Source organism: Trachurus trachurus, assembly GCF_905171665.1.
Source record: "Trachurus trachurus genome assembly, chromosome: 10".
In the NCBI taxonomy this organism is placed as follows: Eukaryota; Metazoa; Chordata; class Actinopteri; order Carangiformes; family Carangidae; genus Trachurus; species Trachurus trachurus.
In genome coordinates, this window is record NC_139894.1 from 14,337,188 (window position 1) to 14,354,144 (window position 16,957).

Consider the following 16,957-nt stretch of genomic DNA (forward strand, 5'->3'; position numbering starts at 1 on the left):
GCCTTTTAAACAGCATTCATATCTATTGTATGTGAATGCTGTAGAGTAATTGTATGTACTTTTTATGTGTTAACTAGTCCTGGTATCCACATTTTGGCTGGGAATAATTCACTGTGAGAGATTTCCTGCTGAAATGAGGTTTACTTTCATAGATGAAATAAATACTTAACACAGGCTGATCTGTCTGGGGAAAAAAAAGGCAGTGAGCGAATACTGTAATAAGGTTCAGCGAACGAAATAGACAAAAGCTTAACATGTTTGGATCACATTTTTTTATTGAAAATGTACATCAATGGAATCAAACTAAAGTAAGATACTGAATAATTTGTAGTGTGGGAGAGTTTCTGACTACAAGAGGTGATGACTGATACTAGAAAAATGTATGGCATTTTCTGACACCAAAATGTCACTTTACACTCAGAGTCACGTCCAAAGATCAAAGGTAATAAACAACAGGTCTCCACTTCAATACACAAAATATATCCTTATAAATTATATAAATGCATGAGTATTTTTTTTAATACTCCTATCTGGGATTCACTTCAACTCCATCTTATTCTAATATTTGGCAAAATGGGAGCTGAGATCATAGGACAGAGCAAATATACATTAATAATATGCACCATTTTGAAGAAAACAGCAATGAAGTTGACTGCAAAAGAGTTATTCGGGGATCAAAACAAGCAGGTCAAAAGGTCACAGCAGCAATTAAATAAAGAGATGCATGCAAAATATTGAAAAGGTTTGTGAATATTAAAGCACAGTGTGTAATAAAAGGCCATGACATGTGACCTCCATGGTATTCAGCAGTGACATGTAAACATGGGCACCATAAAATGAAGTGCTATGGATAAATATTGCTTTGGCATTTGCATGATTATGACTCTAATTTAAATCATTTTTGATATTCAGAAAAACCTGAAAGCAGAAAATCTTTATCTAACTGAACTGAGATTCCAGAGAAAACATGTCTACTCAATTATAAACTATTTCATAACACATTACACATAGTGCATTAAGTGCTTCTGTCCTTGATGGAGCTTTTGTTTAATCAGCAAGCCTCGATGTTTTGGTAGCGTTTCATCCTAATGTGCGCTTTGTATTAAGAATCCTATTGAAAAGATGAGTGCATAGTGCAGGTCATTGCAATTTTATTTCAAGTAAAGATCAAATAATGACGTGAACCTACAAGTCCTGGAAAATGTGTAAAACCCCCACTGATGACTTCTATCAACTACAAGAGTCGCTTTATATACATTAAGACATAATAGCAGATTTAAACTGTGCCCAGATCCCAACCTGCCAACCTGGTTTAGAGCTTCATTAGGTGGTCAGAAATACCATGCGAGTCCACATAAGGCCATGATCAACAAAAGGAGATGCGATGGGGAGGGGGGGAGAAAATATAAAAGGTTCATACAGCGAGAAAAACAGGGAGGAGGTAAAGGGTGCTTAGTTCTTGCTGAAGCTGCAATCCCCTCTTCAGTTGGTCAAGATAGATTAAAAGAAGCTGAAGAGACAAAGAGAAAGAAAGCCAGCAGTTAGAGGAGATGGCAAAGCAAGAGACGCTCATAAAAAAAACAAACTTACAGGCCAGAGACGAAGAATTAGAAGTGCATTGGATATCAAGAGAGAAGATTGATCAGAAATACAAAAACCAGGTCATACAATCGCCGATTCTACAGTCATCCAAACAATACATAAAGCATTAATAATGAGAAAATGTTGTGCCCACTGACGATACTGTGTGAAGTTATAAAAACAGTGAATAAATCTCCTAGGAGGTGCTTCAGTTCTGTGATTGTCCACTTGTCTGTGGTCCATCTAAAAAAATGCAAATTACTATTTAAATATTACACTAAATAAGTGGGAAAGGGTGTTTGTTAATCACAGCAGAAAACACAATACATACACACATAAGCACAAGCAGAGGCAATAAAGCAAGAATTAGATTAGATCGCTCAAGGTGAGGTTAGAGCAGCAGTGAAACATGAATATACATTAACCCATATTACTGAGCAGGTAATGGTTAAGAAACCCTGATGGATGGGGGTCCACAAAGTCTCTGGTCACATTTGAGGTACTCAGTGCCCACAAAGACGGGTCCCTTAGCAAAGCTTGAGGGGTTGAGGACCTACTCAGTGCAGAGCCAGGGATTACTGCAAAGGAAAAGTGAAACCACACAGACCAGTGAGCTGAGCGTTAGGAGGAGGAAACGGCTCTACTCTGAATGTATTTTGACCCATGAACCTTAAAGTGGTGGAAAGACGGGGAATAAAAGAGGTGACAGACGCCCTGCGATTCTGAGCAAAAAGGAAATAAACAATCAGTCACTAAGTTTGTTAAATTTTCACTTGACCAAATACACAATGATTATGGCCACAGTTGGTGGAAAATTGGCCTTTATTTTCTTTTGTAATAATAATTTTTTTTATGCGTTAACACTGATACAGACAACTCTGGTCCCCGCAGGACAGTGGACATCATGATGAATGACTTTCAAATGTGCCTTCATTATAAGTAAAATGAAAAGGAAAGTTACAATTGCACTGACAACATTAATATATACTTTAAAAAATAACATCACATTTGTGTGTGTGTAAAAAAAAAAAAAAAAAAAAAGTGCAAATGTGAAAGCTAATACAAATATGCACGTAACACATGACAATGAATGAGGTATGGGAGAAGTGGCAGAGAGATTAGGCTCACATCTACTCATGCGTCAGGCTAAAGTAAAACAACATCAGCAAAGGGACGTAAATGCAAAATAGAAAAGTAGATCTCCAATTCAAAACATATACTGTATCGTCACGTAAATTACTAGTAGAAAGAAACTATGATGTTATCATTGAAAAGGTTTTTACAACATCTTTTCATTTTTGATCAGTTGCTCTGATTTCAACCGGGACTAAAATCTTAAGGATCATAACTTTAAACCAGACCAACATCAAGCTAATAATAACCAATTAGTAACGTAATCCATTCTTTAATTAGTCTCAGTTGTCTTGATTCTTCTCGGCTACTCTCTCAGGTCCCAGTGTCTGATGTATGTTCTTCTTTAGACTCAATACATTTTGCCCATCACAACAGTAGTCATGTATGTTAATATAAAAAAAAAGCTCACTCCATCATGCAATGAATCACTGAATATAAAATCAATATGGAATGCATTTTTTTTGTCAATTTGTATAAAAAAAGACAAGCTGAATAATCGCTTGTACAAACAAAAGTAATACATAAGCATCATTCAGCAAAAACAAGTGATGTAAAACTGATAGCAATGCCCAGCGTCTTCCACAGAGCAAGGGAGGGAAGGAGGGGGATGGCACATGGAGGGTTGAATTATGGGAGGAGGGGAAGGAGGAGGGGGTTGCGTGAGGATAAGGATGGGGTGGGGGTACAGTAAAAAAAAATGTAAAAAAAGGGGATGATGGGGTGGAAACTCATTCACAGCAGGATGGCCACAAGGGAGCACTTTTTTCTACAGGGATCCTAAGCTGGAAATGAGAGAGAAGGGCTGTTAATGCTTTCTTTGAGTTAAAACATCATCACGACACACACTATTTCACATGGGTGACATCACATCAACATTATTAGTGACAACAGATGGCGTTGAGAGGGGAATCATGCAGCTTCAAGTGAGTTTACAGAGGTGAGAGTGCAAGTACAGCCATCTCCTTCTTTGAATCAGACTCGTACACGTCTTTTCCGTTGACCCTAAGCTTTAAAACAATGAGTCCGATTGTCTATGACATCGCTCAGTATCATCTAACAGCAGCTTGCTGCAACAATCTTGAGCTGCTTGAGGAGTTTACAGATTGCGAGACAGATGTCTTCCTTCACTTCTACCCTCCCCAGTGGTTGAGCCTCAACAACATCCCTCTGTGGATTTGGCTTTTGTATCCACTCAAGAGGGAGAGGGAGAGGTGGCAGAGTGGGGTCGTCATATGGCTGCGAGATCAACAAAACATGTCATGTCTATAAACAGAGATGGGCCCGGAGGCTGTTTGCCCCTCTGGTGTGACCTGTTAGTCCCAGTTCAGCCTTGAATGGCTCTTTGTGCGAGAGCAGGAACGGGTGGGGAAGGACTTGGGAGAGCCACAAAAAGGAGACTGTTGTGGATTTAAGGAGGCAGATGGGGAAGTACATCAAATGCTTGTGTGGGGATATAATAAAGTGGTTGATTTAGACGCTGGCACAGGGACAGTAAACACTGCCAGCGAAAGGATATGATGGATGTGGATGTTACAGATGAAACACTGTCTGGCCTCGCAACGCCACACTCATCCCTCAGACTCTATCACATTTAAAATGACTGATGGGCAAATTAACTGCATGTGAATTTAGATTATATTTTTAACTCATCAAATACTGACAGTTGGATTAGACATTTCAAGATCAGGTAGTGTTGAAATGTTGCTTATTTCAGTTCAATACAGATTTTGGAGCTCCATTTCAGCATCAGCTCTTGTTTCTGCCTGGCATTTAAAAATGTTTACATCCAAGAATTGACATTTCTGTCCAGCTAAATCATAGATACCTCATTTATATTTTTCAAAGCTTTTTCTTTCTTTGGTGGCGGTGTAACTCAAGAGGGGATTCTTACCAGAAAATGGTGCCTCATGCAGCATGCAGCAAGTGTAGGAGGAGTTAACTGGAAAACATTATGGATGCAACATAGGTGACACATGCATTCACACAGGACAGATTTATATCTACACAACAAGCAGCAAATCAATAACTGTGTCTCCTGGGAGCTGAAGAAAACACCGACTGAAAGCTGAAGGTTAAATACACATAAGCATAATTATTATTCAGTTAACATGTGGAGTGCAAGACCACTGTAGACAGGGTTTTTTAACCAGTTACCCAAAGACAAAAGCTTAAGTTGCACAGGTTGACCCCTTTTTTGGAAGAGAAATGATCCAGGCAGAGTAGAGCTCATACAAGTGAAGAAGTGGCTGTGAAGAAAATGAATTAACAGGGAAGGAAAAATAAAAAGCGACAAGAACCTTCTCAGTGCAAGTGTCTTCTTCCTTTTCTAACAGGCACGGAGTCACATCAGCTTCAACACACAACCAGAGTTCGTTACCAACATGAAGGGACCGACAACGTCAGCACCACATTACAACCACACTTGAACACATCTGGCTGCACGACTCTGCTTCCTGTACAGTCCAGATTTCATTCAAAACATATTTACATCAACTGTCAAAGGGAGCAGGGGGAATCAATGTCAGAAACACACAGAAACAGGAAAAATATGTCATTTATCAGCTCCCTTTCTGATGCTTCTATCGAGTATTTATTGATAAACTTGTGATTAGGTTGTTAACACAGCTCTGTTTTTAGTGTTTAACTTCACTACCTGTTTGTCTTGAGCCATCTGCAACATTTAGTTGCACAGTGATGATGTCTGACTGGAATTCATTCACCAAACTTTGCTGACAGCTGGTCTTTCAACTATTTAGATGAGGACTGCTGGTAATTATCTCCAGATTCTCCTCTGCTCTCCCTTCTTATGTTTCCTCATTAGTAATGGATTATAAATTCTGCTCAGCTCTCTTGGTGTGGAATTACTAACTGTATTCTCCGTTATTATACTGGAGCAGTCGTATGCCTCTCAGAAAGTAAAATAGCACAGCGAGAGTCTGGGAGAATTCCTCGGTTTAACCAGGGCCCTGCATCCACTGTGTGCATGAAATTATACAAATCTCTGGTGGTTTATTAATGAGTGGTGACAGAGAAAGCAAGTAGTGCTCGATTGTATTAATGGCATAGACTAAAATTAACTTCTCTCTGCAGAAAATGTGTATAGTGTGGACTACAAGCTCCAGGAATCAGAAGACGACACACAAAGCATGATGAAAATATGGACCCAAAGGCCTAAGACACAATTTATATCCATGTACTGATGTGAATCCAGAACAGAAATTCTTGACGACCAACTAACAATCCTGGAGAGTCAGTGTCAGTGTGATCTATGGCCTTGTTACACCCACTCATACAAGTGATAGTGGTTTCCTGCACCTGTGGTATACGGATAGAGAGAGACACGGGCGGGGAGGAGAGCAATACTTACTTTTTCCTCTCTTTGTCCCGCTTGAGTGTGGTGGAGCCCCCTGCCTGCTGAGCTTGGTTCTGCAAGAGCTCTGCTGCAGTCTTTTTCTGTTTGAACGTGTTGAGCTCGTCGTCCAGGGACTTCTTCTTCTCCTCCAGTTTCTTCTTCTCGTCCTGGTGGAGCTTCTTCAGACGGTCAAACTTCTCGTGCAGCTACATGGCGGTGACAGAGGAAACATAACTCTTACATCAGTGACTGGAATTAAAGATTAATGACCGATGTGGTTGTTAAGATCAAAGTGAAATGTTGATACCTCTTTTTCTGCTTCTTTAAGTTCGGCCTCCTTCTCTTTGACTCTTTGGACAAACATTTGTCTCATTTCTTCTTCTTTCTTCTGCAGCTCACCCATGAATTCATTCCTCTTTGCTTCATACGTCTCCTGCAGACTGGACAAGGAATAGGAAAAAGTGAATAAAAATAAATAAGAGACACAACAGAGAAGCAGATGAAAACTCCAACGGATGCAATCTGGCAAAGGAATAAAAAGTTCTGATAATGGTGGAAACAGAGAAATGCAAAATCAAACAACATTAGCAAAGTTGCAAAAGCACATGCTGGTATAAAGCAGGGAGATAGAGTCAACCTGAAGGGCTTGCTGTCGGGGTCTGTGTCCTTGAAGCCCATCTCCTCCAGTTTGCAGCGGCGGTAGAGCTCATAATGGCGCGTGTGAGTCTGCTCTCGCAGGTCCTCCATGTTCACCCTGATCAGCATTTCTCGCAGTTTGACGAAGTCACAGTGATTCTCATTTTCCACTGCGATAAGACACATCATAGTGACACGTGACACATTTTACCTAACACATCAATTGCCATGCTGTTAATGGATTAAATATTCTGTAAAAAAAAAAAAAGTGCACAGCAGCAGGAGAATCAGAAAACACTTGCATCTGTCAATGTTTATATAATGTGACAGCTAATACATTCATTTAATATAGAAGTACTAGCAGCACCAGGACAAAAACAGAGCAGTGTTCGTGTCCTGTGGCTTCTCTATTGATTTTGTTTTGATGAGCCGAGCAGCACGCTCCCACAGACCGTGTGACATCATGTGAGTACACATGTATGCACGCAGTCAGACTGATAAAAACAGACCGCATGTCAGATAAAGCTTATTTTTTAAGGATGTTTCCATATTCCTATTTGTTTGTTTCATATTTTTCATATTATTACTTTGAGTAAATGGTGTAGACTTCATCGCCCCATTTATGCCGTTATGTGTAACAGGGCTACAGTGTCTGATTTTTCTGTTTATATCTCCACAAAGTAAATATATGCATTACGCATTATCATTAAATAAATGTTGATATGAGAGATCTACATTATGAGGATGAAAAGTATCAAATATGTTAAGAGCAGATCTCTGACTGCTGCCTACTCCCACTACGTTACACACAGTCCATTATGGGTTGATCAAGTAGGTCAATAAGAAATCAATTGAAATATCATCAGTGACATAAAATCACTAAATGTGCAAGAGCTTAGAGCTCAGATCTGCTGGTGCTGTAACACAGAGTGTAAATGGCAGAGGGGGTGCTCCGGTTAAATGAGATTATATAACTGGTTATCCACTAGTTTGCAGCATCTGATGTGGCCAAAGGAGAAACAGGAGAGGAGGGGGGAGAAGCGGCAGCTCTGATGAGAGAGAGCACACTCATTTCCTGCACAGGATATGACCCGGGCTTACCCTGCACCGTCCCCCAGGGGTACTGCCGGGCCTTCACCATCTTGTTCCCAATCTTCACTTCCTCTGTGCTCCCCACCACAGCAAACGGCAAATGGCTCTGTGAAGCAGACAGGAAATCGATAATCTGTACACCATCGAACCTGAAAACACCTGAGAGCTCCGGGACACGTGGTGGAGGTGAAGCCACCAACAAGTCTGCTAAACTTTACCAAGTCAAAAATCAAAGAGCATTTCTGCAATAATGTCAATTACACAGCATGACGAGGCCTACGCACATTCCTCGTGGTGATGACGTCACTGATAGAGCTGCGAGAAATGTGTGATTTAATTTACATAACCCGACTCTGAAGAGCCGTTTTTCACAGACGGCAGGAAACGGCTCAGACAGAGACACGTATGACGAGGTCAGACTGTATATAACATGAGCCGGGAGGCAACAGTCTTAACGCTATCAGTTCAGGGGCAGTTCAGGCATATCTCCACAGATGAGACATTATGAACAGCCAAGCGAACCTCGATTCATCTGTCAGTGCACATCGGGCCCTTTCCCACACTGCAGAGCTTCCTGCAGAGTGAGCCGGCTGATTGTGCTGCTCTGAACACGCTCCTCCCCGCGTGGGGCAGCTTCCTGACAGCCCGAGCAGACACAGACGTTGCCTGTCCCGATTCTAGCATCACATGATGTTTATTCCGGTATCACAAAACTGAATTTACTCTCAATAGTTTGTGCTACTCAATTCCCTGAAGATTAAAGTGGTAATTCAGCTTTATCAATACATCATGACACCGTGTTCTGTGTAAGTGCATGTGATGCAGATAGAGTTGTGAGCCTTACGTTCATGGTGGAGTTGATCTCTGCCACGGACTCATCGTCGGTGGGGAACTGGTAGATCTGCACCCCGTTGCTGACCAGCTCACTGGTGATTTTGATTTTGAACTTGGCCAGCTCGCTCTTGGAGATGGCATCTGACTTGGCAATGATTGGGATTATATTGACCTGGGAGTTGAAAAATGATGGAGAGATTGAATGTGGGCAGACACAACGACAAGGTGGAGACAGCATTTTCAGATAAGCAGCTAAATAAGTGGCTTTCTTCCTTTTCTGTAGTCCAAACTTGTAAGAGTTGGTTTATTTAAAAAAAGAAAAAAGGTTAAACACATTAACACTTCGAATCACTGTTTTATTATTCTCTCTGTTGCCATTATTGTAGCAGTAATTTAAACAACCAGCACTCTCTCTTCACCGGGACCTCAGTAAATCAGGCTTTTGTGTATTGCAGACAATTATACATTCTTAAGCACAAGGATAAAAATAGTACAAGCAGCAAAAGGGAGCAGCAGGCTCATATCTCCTGCTCTATATCACACAAACACTCTCCAAACATGGTGTTAAGAGTCAGACTACGAAGAGTACAACAGCAGTTATCCGTGTAACCTAAACAGAAAATGAAAAACACCCAGAGATACGGAGGAGGGGGGGTCATTCTCATACATGCTCTTACAACTGGCTGCTGAACAACGAGACTCACTCCCACACACACACAACTATTTTAACAGCGCAATGTCACCTACACAATCCCATACTATTTACCCTTAAGATGTGGGGCCCCTTTAATTAACAGCCAGGGATGCTGGGGGTCATGTGAACAAAAATATTTTACTGGATCCCTGAGTCTGGTGAGGATCTTGATTCTTGCTCAAGGACACTTCGGCAGAGCATTGTTTGAACGCCCCCCCCCCCCCCCCCCCGCTCTGCTCTGGATCACGCTGTTGCGAGCGCTTGCTGGAGGGCACAGCTGCTCTGGCAAACACTGAGCTGGCTCTTTGTACAAAAGCCAGGAGGTCCATGCAAATAAGCTACTGTGGAAAAGAACCTCACAGAAACGAGTCGCCGAGACGACTGCATTTCACAGCTGACCTACACCGACGCCGTAACAACACCAAAGCCAATTTACACGGCGGCAGATGCCCCTGTAAAAGGTTTACAGCTCATGACTAGAGCGGATAGATCAAATGCTACAAACAACAGCGCCAGGGGACTTACCTACTTTATTTATGACGTGCTTCGATGAGTTAATCCATGTAATTACTTACAATTACTTCATAACATTCATTTGGCTGTAGACCAACTGTCCTTCTTACTTAATGCTAAAAAACAACAATACAGACGCCATATTTAATAAGCTTGTAAATCTGGCACAGCTGCAAATTAACAGTACAATGCTTTTGGATCACAGAAGCCATTATTAAACCCTAATACTAACAGGAATTGAGCTGGAACTGATGGACAACACCAAGGCTTCAAAGCCGATCTGTAAATAAATGATTCCCCAGCTTCCGAATGAAACAACAACAACAACAACACACTCTGCTGCTCAATAAAAAATGTCTTCTTGCTGGTGATAAAAGCTTGACAAAGTGAGGTGAAAAGTGAAATCTCACCTTGCTATCAAGCTTCTTCATGGTCACCAGGTCCAGGGATTTGAGCGAGTGTCCCGTGGGAGCAATGAAGTATAGGCATGCGTGGATGCGGGTGTCGTGGTAGCTGTGTAGCGTGCGCTTGATTTTCAGTTCCTCCTGTAGATATGCTTCAAACTGGGCATCAATAAACTCCACGATGGACTTGTAGCTGTTGGCAAAGGGAACACAGAAACACAAAGAAGCTCAAGCATTCATTTTTGCTAGAACATATCCAGTTCCTCTATTCAATGGTAATGTTTTTAGGGTCAAAGCATGACAGGTACAGTATTTCAGAAGTGTCGTGACACTGAATTAGAGGAAGAAAATCTGTGCCCTTCAAAAATGTTCCTCTTTGGGTGGCGATTTGATACCGAGTGAAGAGTGAAACTTGGAGACAAAACAACCACAGCCGTCCTCATAGGTGGTTCACATGACATGACGTCATTCTCTCCCTATTCTCTCCCAATCACATTATGCTTGGTAACAAGATCTAATGGAGGTCTACAACAATGAAAATGTCCTCTGACTCCAGGATAAACGCCGGTGCTGTGGTATGCTATTCCAGCCAGGAAAGAAAGCACCTCCATCTGATTCATGTTGTTAAATACTTTGACACTAATTCAGATGGAGACCTCATTTCACATCCTGAGGGTTATGTTTGTTCGATCCAGACTGAATAAATCCTGGGGCTCTGAGAAGGCTTAAAGCTCTCACACTGTTTGTACAGTCAATGGTAGGATTTCTGACTACAAGTTAGGATTGAAAGAGACAAACGAAAAGACCCCAGGAACAAGGAGAGCAGACCTTTCCCTCTCACAGATGTTATGCTTTTACCTGTCTTCTTTATTGATCTGGTCCCCAAAGCCCACGGTGTTGACAACAGTGAGTTTGAGGCGCACGTTACTCTCCTGGAGTTCGTAAGTGTTGGACTTGAGCGTGACTCCCGGCTGGTTGTGCTGGGTGGGCTCCCCCTCAAACTTGGTGTTGAACAACGTGTCCATCAGAGTGGACTTCCCCAGACCCGTCTCACCTGGACAGAGAAAACGTGTCACGTTACTCAGATCCTAACAAGTCTTGACCTCTTTGCTCAGTCATCGTTCGCTGTGTTCATTAGATGATTTAAATCAGAGGAGTCGAGTGTATTTTCACCTCAAGTCACATGAGGATGTTTATCACTTCAACCTGCACAGTCCTGATCCAGACTTCATCGAGTCTGATGCTTTTTGGCCATTAAACTCAAAGATAAAGACTAAAGTTTCATTCAATAGCACGAGGGCAGATTCAGCATGACTTCCTGCAGATGCTTCAATCAAAATACATCATTTACAAATGTTTTCATGCGCAAAAATAGCAAGATGTTAACGTTTTCTGACATCGGTCCGCTGTCAGATGACTGAGATACAGAGCTCCCGCTGTAGGAAAAGCTATTTTTACTCATCACAGCCTGACCTACACTCACAGCACGTTAGGCCGTTTTCTTAGTAGGATATCATGCTGCGTTTCCAATCCTTCTTTTAGAGATAAAAAGTAAATGATGCAGCAAGTCTTCATTGCCAATTCTAAGCTCACGTTAAGTTATTGTTGAGATGTCTTTCATGCTTTTTCAATTTTGTGTCTTATATGGAGCATCTTAGAAATGGCAATGGTAGGGTTATAAGGCAAAGTGTCTTTGTTACAAAGACTAATGTCTATCATTTACAAGCATTTTTAAAAACGAAATTACACATTTCAATCATCATGACACATTTGATTCACTCTATAATTCTACACTACAAACAGATTATTAAAAAAGACACTAGACATTTCCTTGCCTGAAGCAAGTTGCTCAAGATGAGTCACACAACTGCAAACAACAAGAGGTCTTCTACATCCATCATCCCTGCTTCTATTTTCTTTAATGGATTGTACTAATGTTTGTCAAGGTTGTTAAGAAAATCAGATTGTAAGCAACATAATAAGGTAACTGTGAGGCAAGTTTTGTTAAATCATGGAAGACACAGGCTGGCTGGTGTCAGCCTTTTCCACTTTTCACTGCTGCACAAATAAAAAATGGCCTCAGTTTATCCACAAAATAGCAGAGAAGTTTTCAGCTTGGAGGAAAATCAAAACCATGCCACTAAAAATGGCCACATGGAATTTCCTACCATCAGAACCTTTAAAAATATAAACACGGATTGTGTTAATGTTACAAGTTCGCCAAATAACATGTCATAGAAATAAATAGCTCACAAGGTAAAGGAACAGAAATAGTCATCATTCCCTCCTGTTCCCTAACCAGCAGTAAATAGCATCGTTATTGGAAACATGTCTGGGTGACATAATCTCACAGTTTCAGAAACTACAGCCTCCAATGTGACCATAACTTCAACATTAAAGCTCAGGTTTACTGCAGGGCTGTTGTACAACATTGCATTAGTTTTATCTGGTTGCACCTAATAGATTTAGTGTAAGAGTGACTTGTTTTGACAATATAAGTCAATATACGCAAGTCAAATGTACACAGAGGCAAGCATTGATTAATAAACCTAGTGAAGGCTGATATCCTGCATTTGATACTCAGATGTAATGAGGTTGCTGTTTGTACTGCTGGTGAATAACGTCATACTAAAATTAAATAATTGCCTGCAGATATGTCTGAATTTCCCATCTGAATAAGAGCATCATAATCATAATCAGCACAGTAACCAACGGTGGGGAATCTACACAGCTCAAATATTGAGCAATCGGCTTTGTATCTTGTGATAAAGCCTGACTTTCATTAAGTCATCTTTTAGCCTGAGGAGAGAGAGCGAGTGAAAGAGAGAGAGAGAGAGGAAAAGCATTTTCACGCATGATACACTCACCAACGCAGAGGATGTTGAAGCAGAATCCATGGTTGACAGACTTGTTGACCAGCTGGTCAGGCATGCTGTCAAAGCCGACATGGCCAGCCAGAGGGACAGCACGAGCACCTTCACCCTGAAAAACAAATTAAATCAATTACAGGTAACATTAAGTAAATAAATACCTATCAATAACTGAACAGCTTAAGTACTCATATGCCACGTTAAGAAACTCTGCTCTCAAACCAGGATGCCCTCTGACAGTGTCATTTATATTTACATGTTGGTGATTGTTGTTTTTGTTCTTTGAAAAATTACATTACAAAGTCAAAAAACACTCAAACTAGACACAATCTGAACCACATTCAACCACGTCAGACTGACTTCAGGTGCAACTCACTTCCTGTTTCCTGCACTGTAGCCTTCTTTCCACAGTCGAGGCACAAACAAACCACAATGTACTTATAAGGCAAAGTGTCACTGTTAATTTCAAGAGAATAGTAAAAACAGGTGGCTTTGAGAATATTTATATATTACAGTATTTAAAATCTGATTATATCTGAAATTACCAAAATAATAAGAGCCACAGTGCTTATAGGCTAATATCCAGCACTGTCTATTTCTGTGTTGTCACTTTGATTTGAACCCTAAAAACATCTATTTTGGTCCCGTTGTACTTCCATTCACTCTACTATTACACTGTTTGCACAATCCATCTCTGGACTAGAACGATTCTAAACACCAAAGTGTAAAAGCACTGTTGTTACATGTGTGTGTGGGCGTGTAGTAGGGATGGGCATTTCGACTAATATTCTAACCGAGTAACCTAACCTGGTGTTACCCGGGTAACCGAATACTGTAATAAAAAATAAAATGACGTCATGTCTGACGGACAGAGCGCAGCCGGTGCATAAATGCGCTCTGTCCGTCAGACAGTCCGCATTACTGACACACAGCGTCGTCACACACAATGTCAGGTGGATAATAAGAGTAGAGATGGAGTTTAAGATGCACATACGAGGCAGATGTGCATCTTTATGCCGGGGAATAAATGCGCTGCATGCGCTCTGAGCGCTGAGTGCAGCGCATTTATGCCGCGGCTGCCACGGAGGAGAAAACTTTTTTTTTCTTTTCTTTTTTAAATCATTAGCGGTGCTTATTTATTAGTCCACACTACACATGTTGGTGCCTTCGGTCCTCTCTGCCTCGCATCGTTTCAGGAAATAACAGGGAAGGTTTCAGAGTGTTTGTAAAGTGAAAGTATATTTTCTACCAGACTTGAGACCTGTCGTCTCCCTCCCGACGGCGTACGTCGCCGAGGGAGGGAGGGAGAATTATTGTAAAAGGTTTGAAAGTCCGAGGCTCGATCCAAAAACGCTTTTACACAGCAGAAAATCACGTTGCTTGATCCGAAACTGTTTAACACTACAAAAAGCCGAACCAGGGCATGATAATGTAGTCTGATCCGACACTAGATTGCGCTCTGACGTGCCGTTTTTTTTAATCCTCGGGTACCCGAGTAATAAATTCATAACCGAGTAGCAGATTGCTACTCGAGTACTCGAGTACCCGGGTAACCGTGCACATCCCTAGCGTGTAGCTGGCAGCGAACACCTCCATCTCAGTGGATCTCATTTCTGCTGCCTACATCTACATTATGAGGCGCAGGAAAGAAAAGAATTTAGATTATATGGCAACAGCAAGAGCTCTCAACCAGCAAAACCTCGGCCAACTAGCCATTATGTGGCTTAACTTAACACAGTGCTGCTTTCCACTGCGGTGAAGCATTTTAGATAAAAACGCACCATTAGAGGGTCAGTTTAAAAACAACTGGACAAGCTGATGCCACTAAACACTCATGGATTATTTGGATAGTTGAAATTGGGGTTTAAACAGCTGAGGGAGTGTTTGGGGGTAATGTTACTAGACAAACAGCCTATATACTTCTTCAGCTGCAAGTGCAACATTCCTGAAACCATTCCTTCTTTTCAAGACACTCACAGCCAAGTTACACACTGCGGGTTTTTTTCATTCACTGAGCCGCAAAGGGACATCAAATTGCAAATCCTTTGCTATTCCGAGCACCCTTGTCTGGGTGTAGTAGTGGCTTCCTCTTTTTGTTTTACCCCCAAACAAAAAAAACAAACAAAAACCCAACTAAACTTTACACACGCTTCTCAAATTGCAGGGCTAAATGGCTATAAGCAGCTACAGTCTGTTATAGCTGTATTTTCTATGCACATCATCAGACAACGCCCGAGTCAAAGTTAACGGGACTTAACATGAAACAACACAACGGAAATGATGAGCACCGTTGTAGCTGTGCTGCTGAAATGGGGGCGTTCAGAATGAATGGCCTACCGACGGCTCTGTTACCGATTTAACGTGAGAGCCTACTACACTGTGTTTAAAAGGTTTCACCCACCCACACAACAATATTTCGTTTAAAAGACCAATTTTAGCTGTCGGTGCGACAGGAAATCTGCAGGCGTTGGCTTACATAATTGAAAATATTAAAAGAGAAAATGTGGTAACAGAGAGCTACGAATGAGCAACCACGGGCCTTATTCTTTTTAAAAATGTGATGTTTTATAAGATGTTGAGATGCAATATTAGATTTTTGACAGCCTGCAGTGACTATAAGTGGCGTAATTTCGCTACGTTACACTGAATTTTGGGTCGGAATAAAGGCAGGAAAAGCGGGTGGCGGCGACCCGCTACATCTCTCCACACTGCGCTGCACTCATTTTAGAAACGCTAAAATATACATTTCCAACGTATGCTGAGTTTAGATGAGGAATTTCTTTAATTATGGGATGACAGTGAGACCAGCATCCTGATAAAACAGGCTACTCACCGCTTGCCTTGCTATCTCAGTTGACGCCATGGCGGTGGTGGCCGTTAGCTGGAGGACGAAACCTCTGCTGCTCTTTAGCAAAGGAAGCCTACGAGGACCGTACCACTGTTCAACAGGCTATTTAGCGTATTTTCAAGTATAATATAGCGATCATGTTGCTGATACGGTAGATTGTTAAACAATAACATTTTTTTATTAAAACCACACCCAATTTATGTTCGTCTGTATTTTCGAAATGATCAATTTTAATTTTCAAATGCTACTGAACTCCCCCACATTGTATCTGCGTGGTCTCGTCCTGTGACAAAGGCAGTGAACCGCAGTCAATGAACTAATGATTATTGAGAAGCAAGTAGCTACATCAAAAATGTTGATTCGGGCTAGTTTGCTTCCCCAACATTCACTCACAATTTAAGATTAATTTAATAGAAATAACTACGGATTTTACCATATTTTCAACCAGTATCTATTGTGTATTTCCTAAATGATCATCCCAATATTGCACATAGCACTGATCCTACTACCTTTTTAACATTTTTGCTTCTGTGTATCAGTGTATGTAATATAAAACAAAACAAAGCAAAGACATCTATATTAACAGTCAGCTGTGAGAATGATGATTACAGTCACTGTACTGATAGTAAACAAACTGATAGGCTATGTAATTGTAAAACCCCAGTTAAATAATCAAAAGAGATCTACAAGCAACTCCCAGCAGGAGGTACCAGAGCATCAACCTGCTTTTACATCCAGGCCAACACCCACGGCCACGGTCACCCACAACCCCCCCTGCTATGAACTGTAAAAGCACCCAGACCAACTCAATCCTCCCCATGGGCAATACCACAGGCCAGCATCCACTACATGCATAGTAATATCTTATTTCAGCCCTCTGTGTATTACAATCCACTGCACTGTATGTAGGCAGAAACCACTCACCATTCACAGTAGGGTTTACAATTATCTCGTTGCACCCTTTTTAAAAACATTTTTCTCATGAGTCAGGATGTTGCT

At 41.3% G+C, this 16,957-nt stretch overlaps 1 protein-coding gene across 4 annotated transcripts; it reads right to left on the reverse strand.

Moving 5' to 3' along the window:
* Positions 1 to 303: 303 nt before the first annotated feature.
* septin6 (septin 6) lies at positions 304 to 15,997 on the reverse strand. 4 transcript variants are annotated; one of them, XR_014595722.1, is made up of 11 exons: positions 15,944 to 15,997; positions 13,108 to 13,222; positions 11,099 to 11,294; positions 10,247 to 10,433; positions 8,640 to 8,801; positions 7,805 to 7,901; positions 6,705 to 6,873; positions 6,375 to 6,507; positions 5,013 to 6,273; positions 4,607 to 4,654; positions 304 to 3,497 (listed from the first exon to the last, which is right to left on the reverse strand). XR_014595722.1 is itself a non-coding variant. In XM_083981245.1 (11 exons), exons 1-10 carry the CDS (start codon positions 15,971 to 15,973, stop codon positions 4,651 to 4,653), a joined length of 1,284 nt encoding a protein of 427 aa, XP_083837371.1. In that variant the 5' UTR covers positions 15,974 to 15,997; the 3' UTR covers positions 304 to 3,497; positions 4,607 to 4,650. The 4 variants fall into 4 exon arrangements, 3 of the variants coding, with proteins under 3 accessions (XP_083837371.1, XP_083837372.1, XP_083837370.1); XM_083981245.1 differs by having other exon boundaries at positions 6,083 to 6,273; XM_083981246.1 differs by lacking the exon at positions 4,607 to 4,654 and having other exon boundaries at positions 5,013 to 5,065; positions 6,083 to 6,273.
* Positions 15,998 to 16,957: the final 960 nt, after the last annotated feature.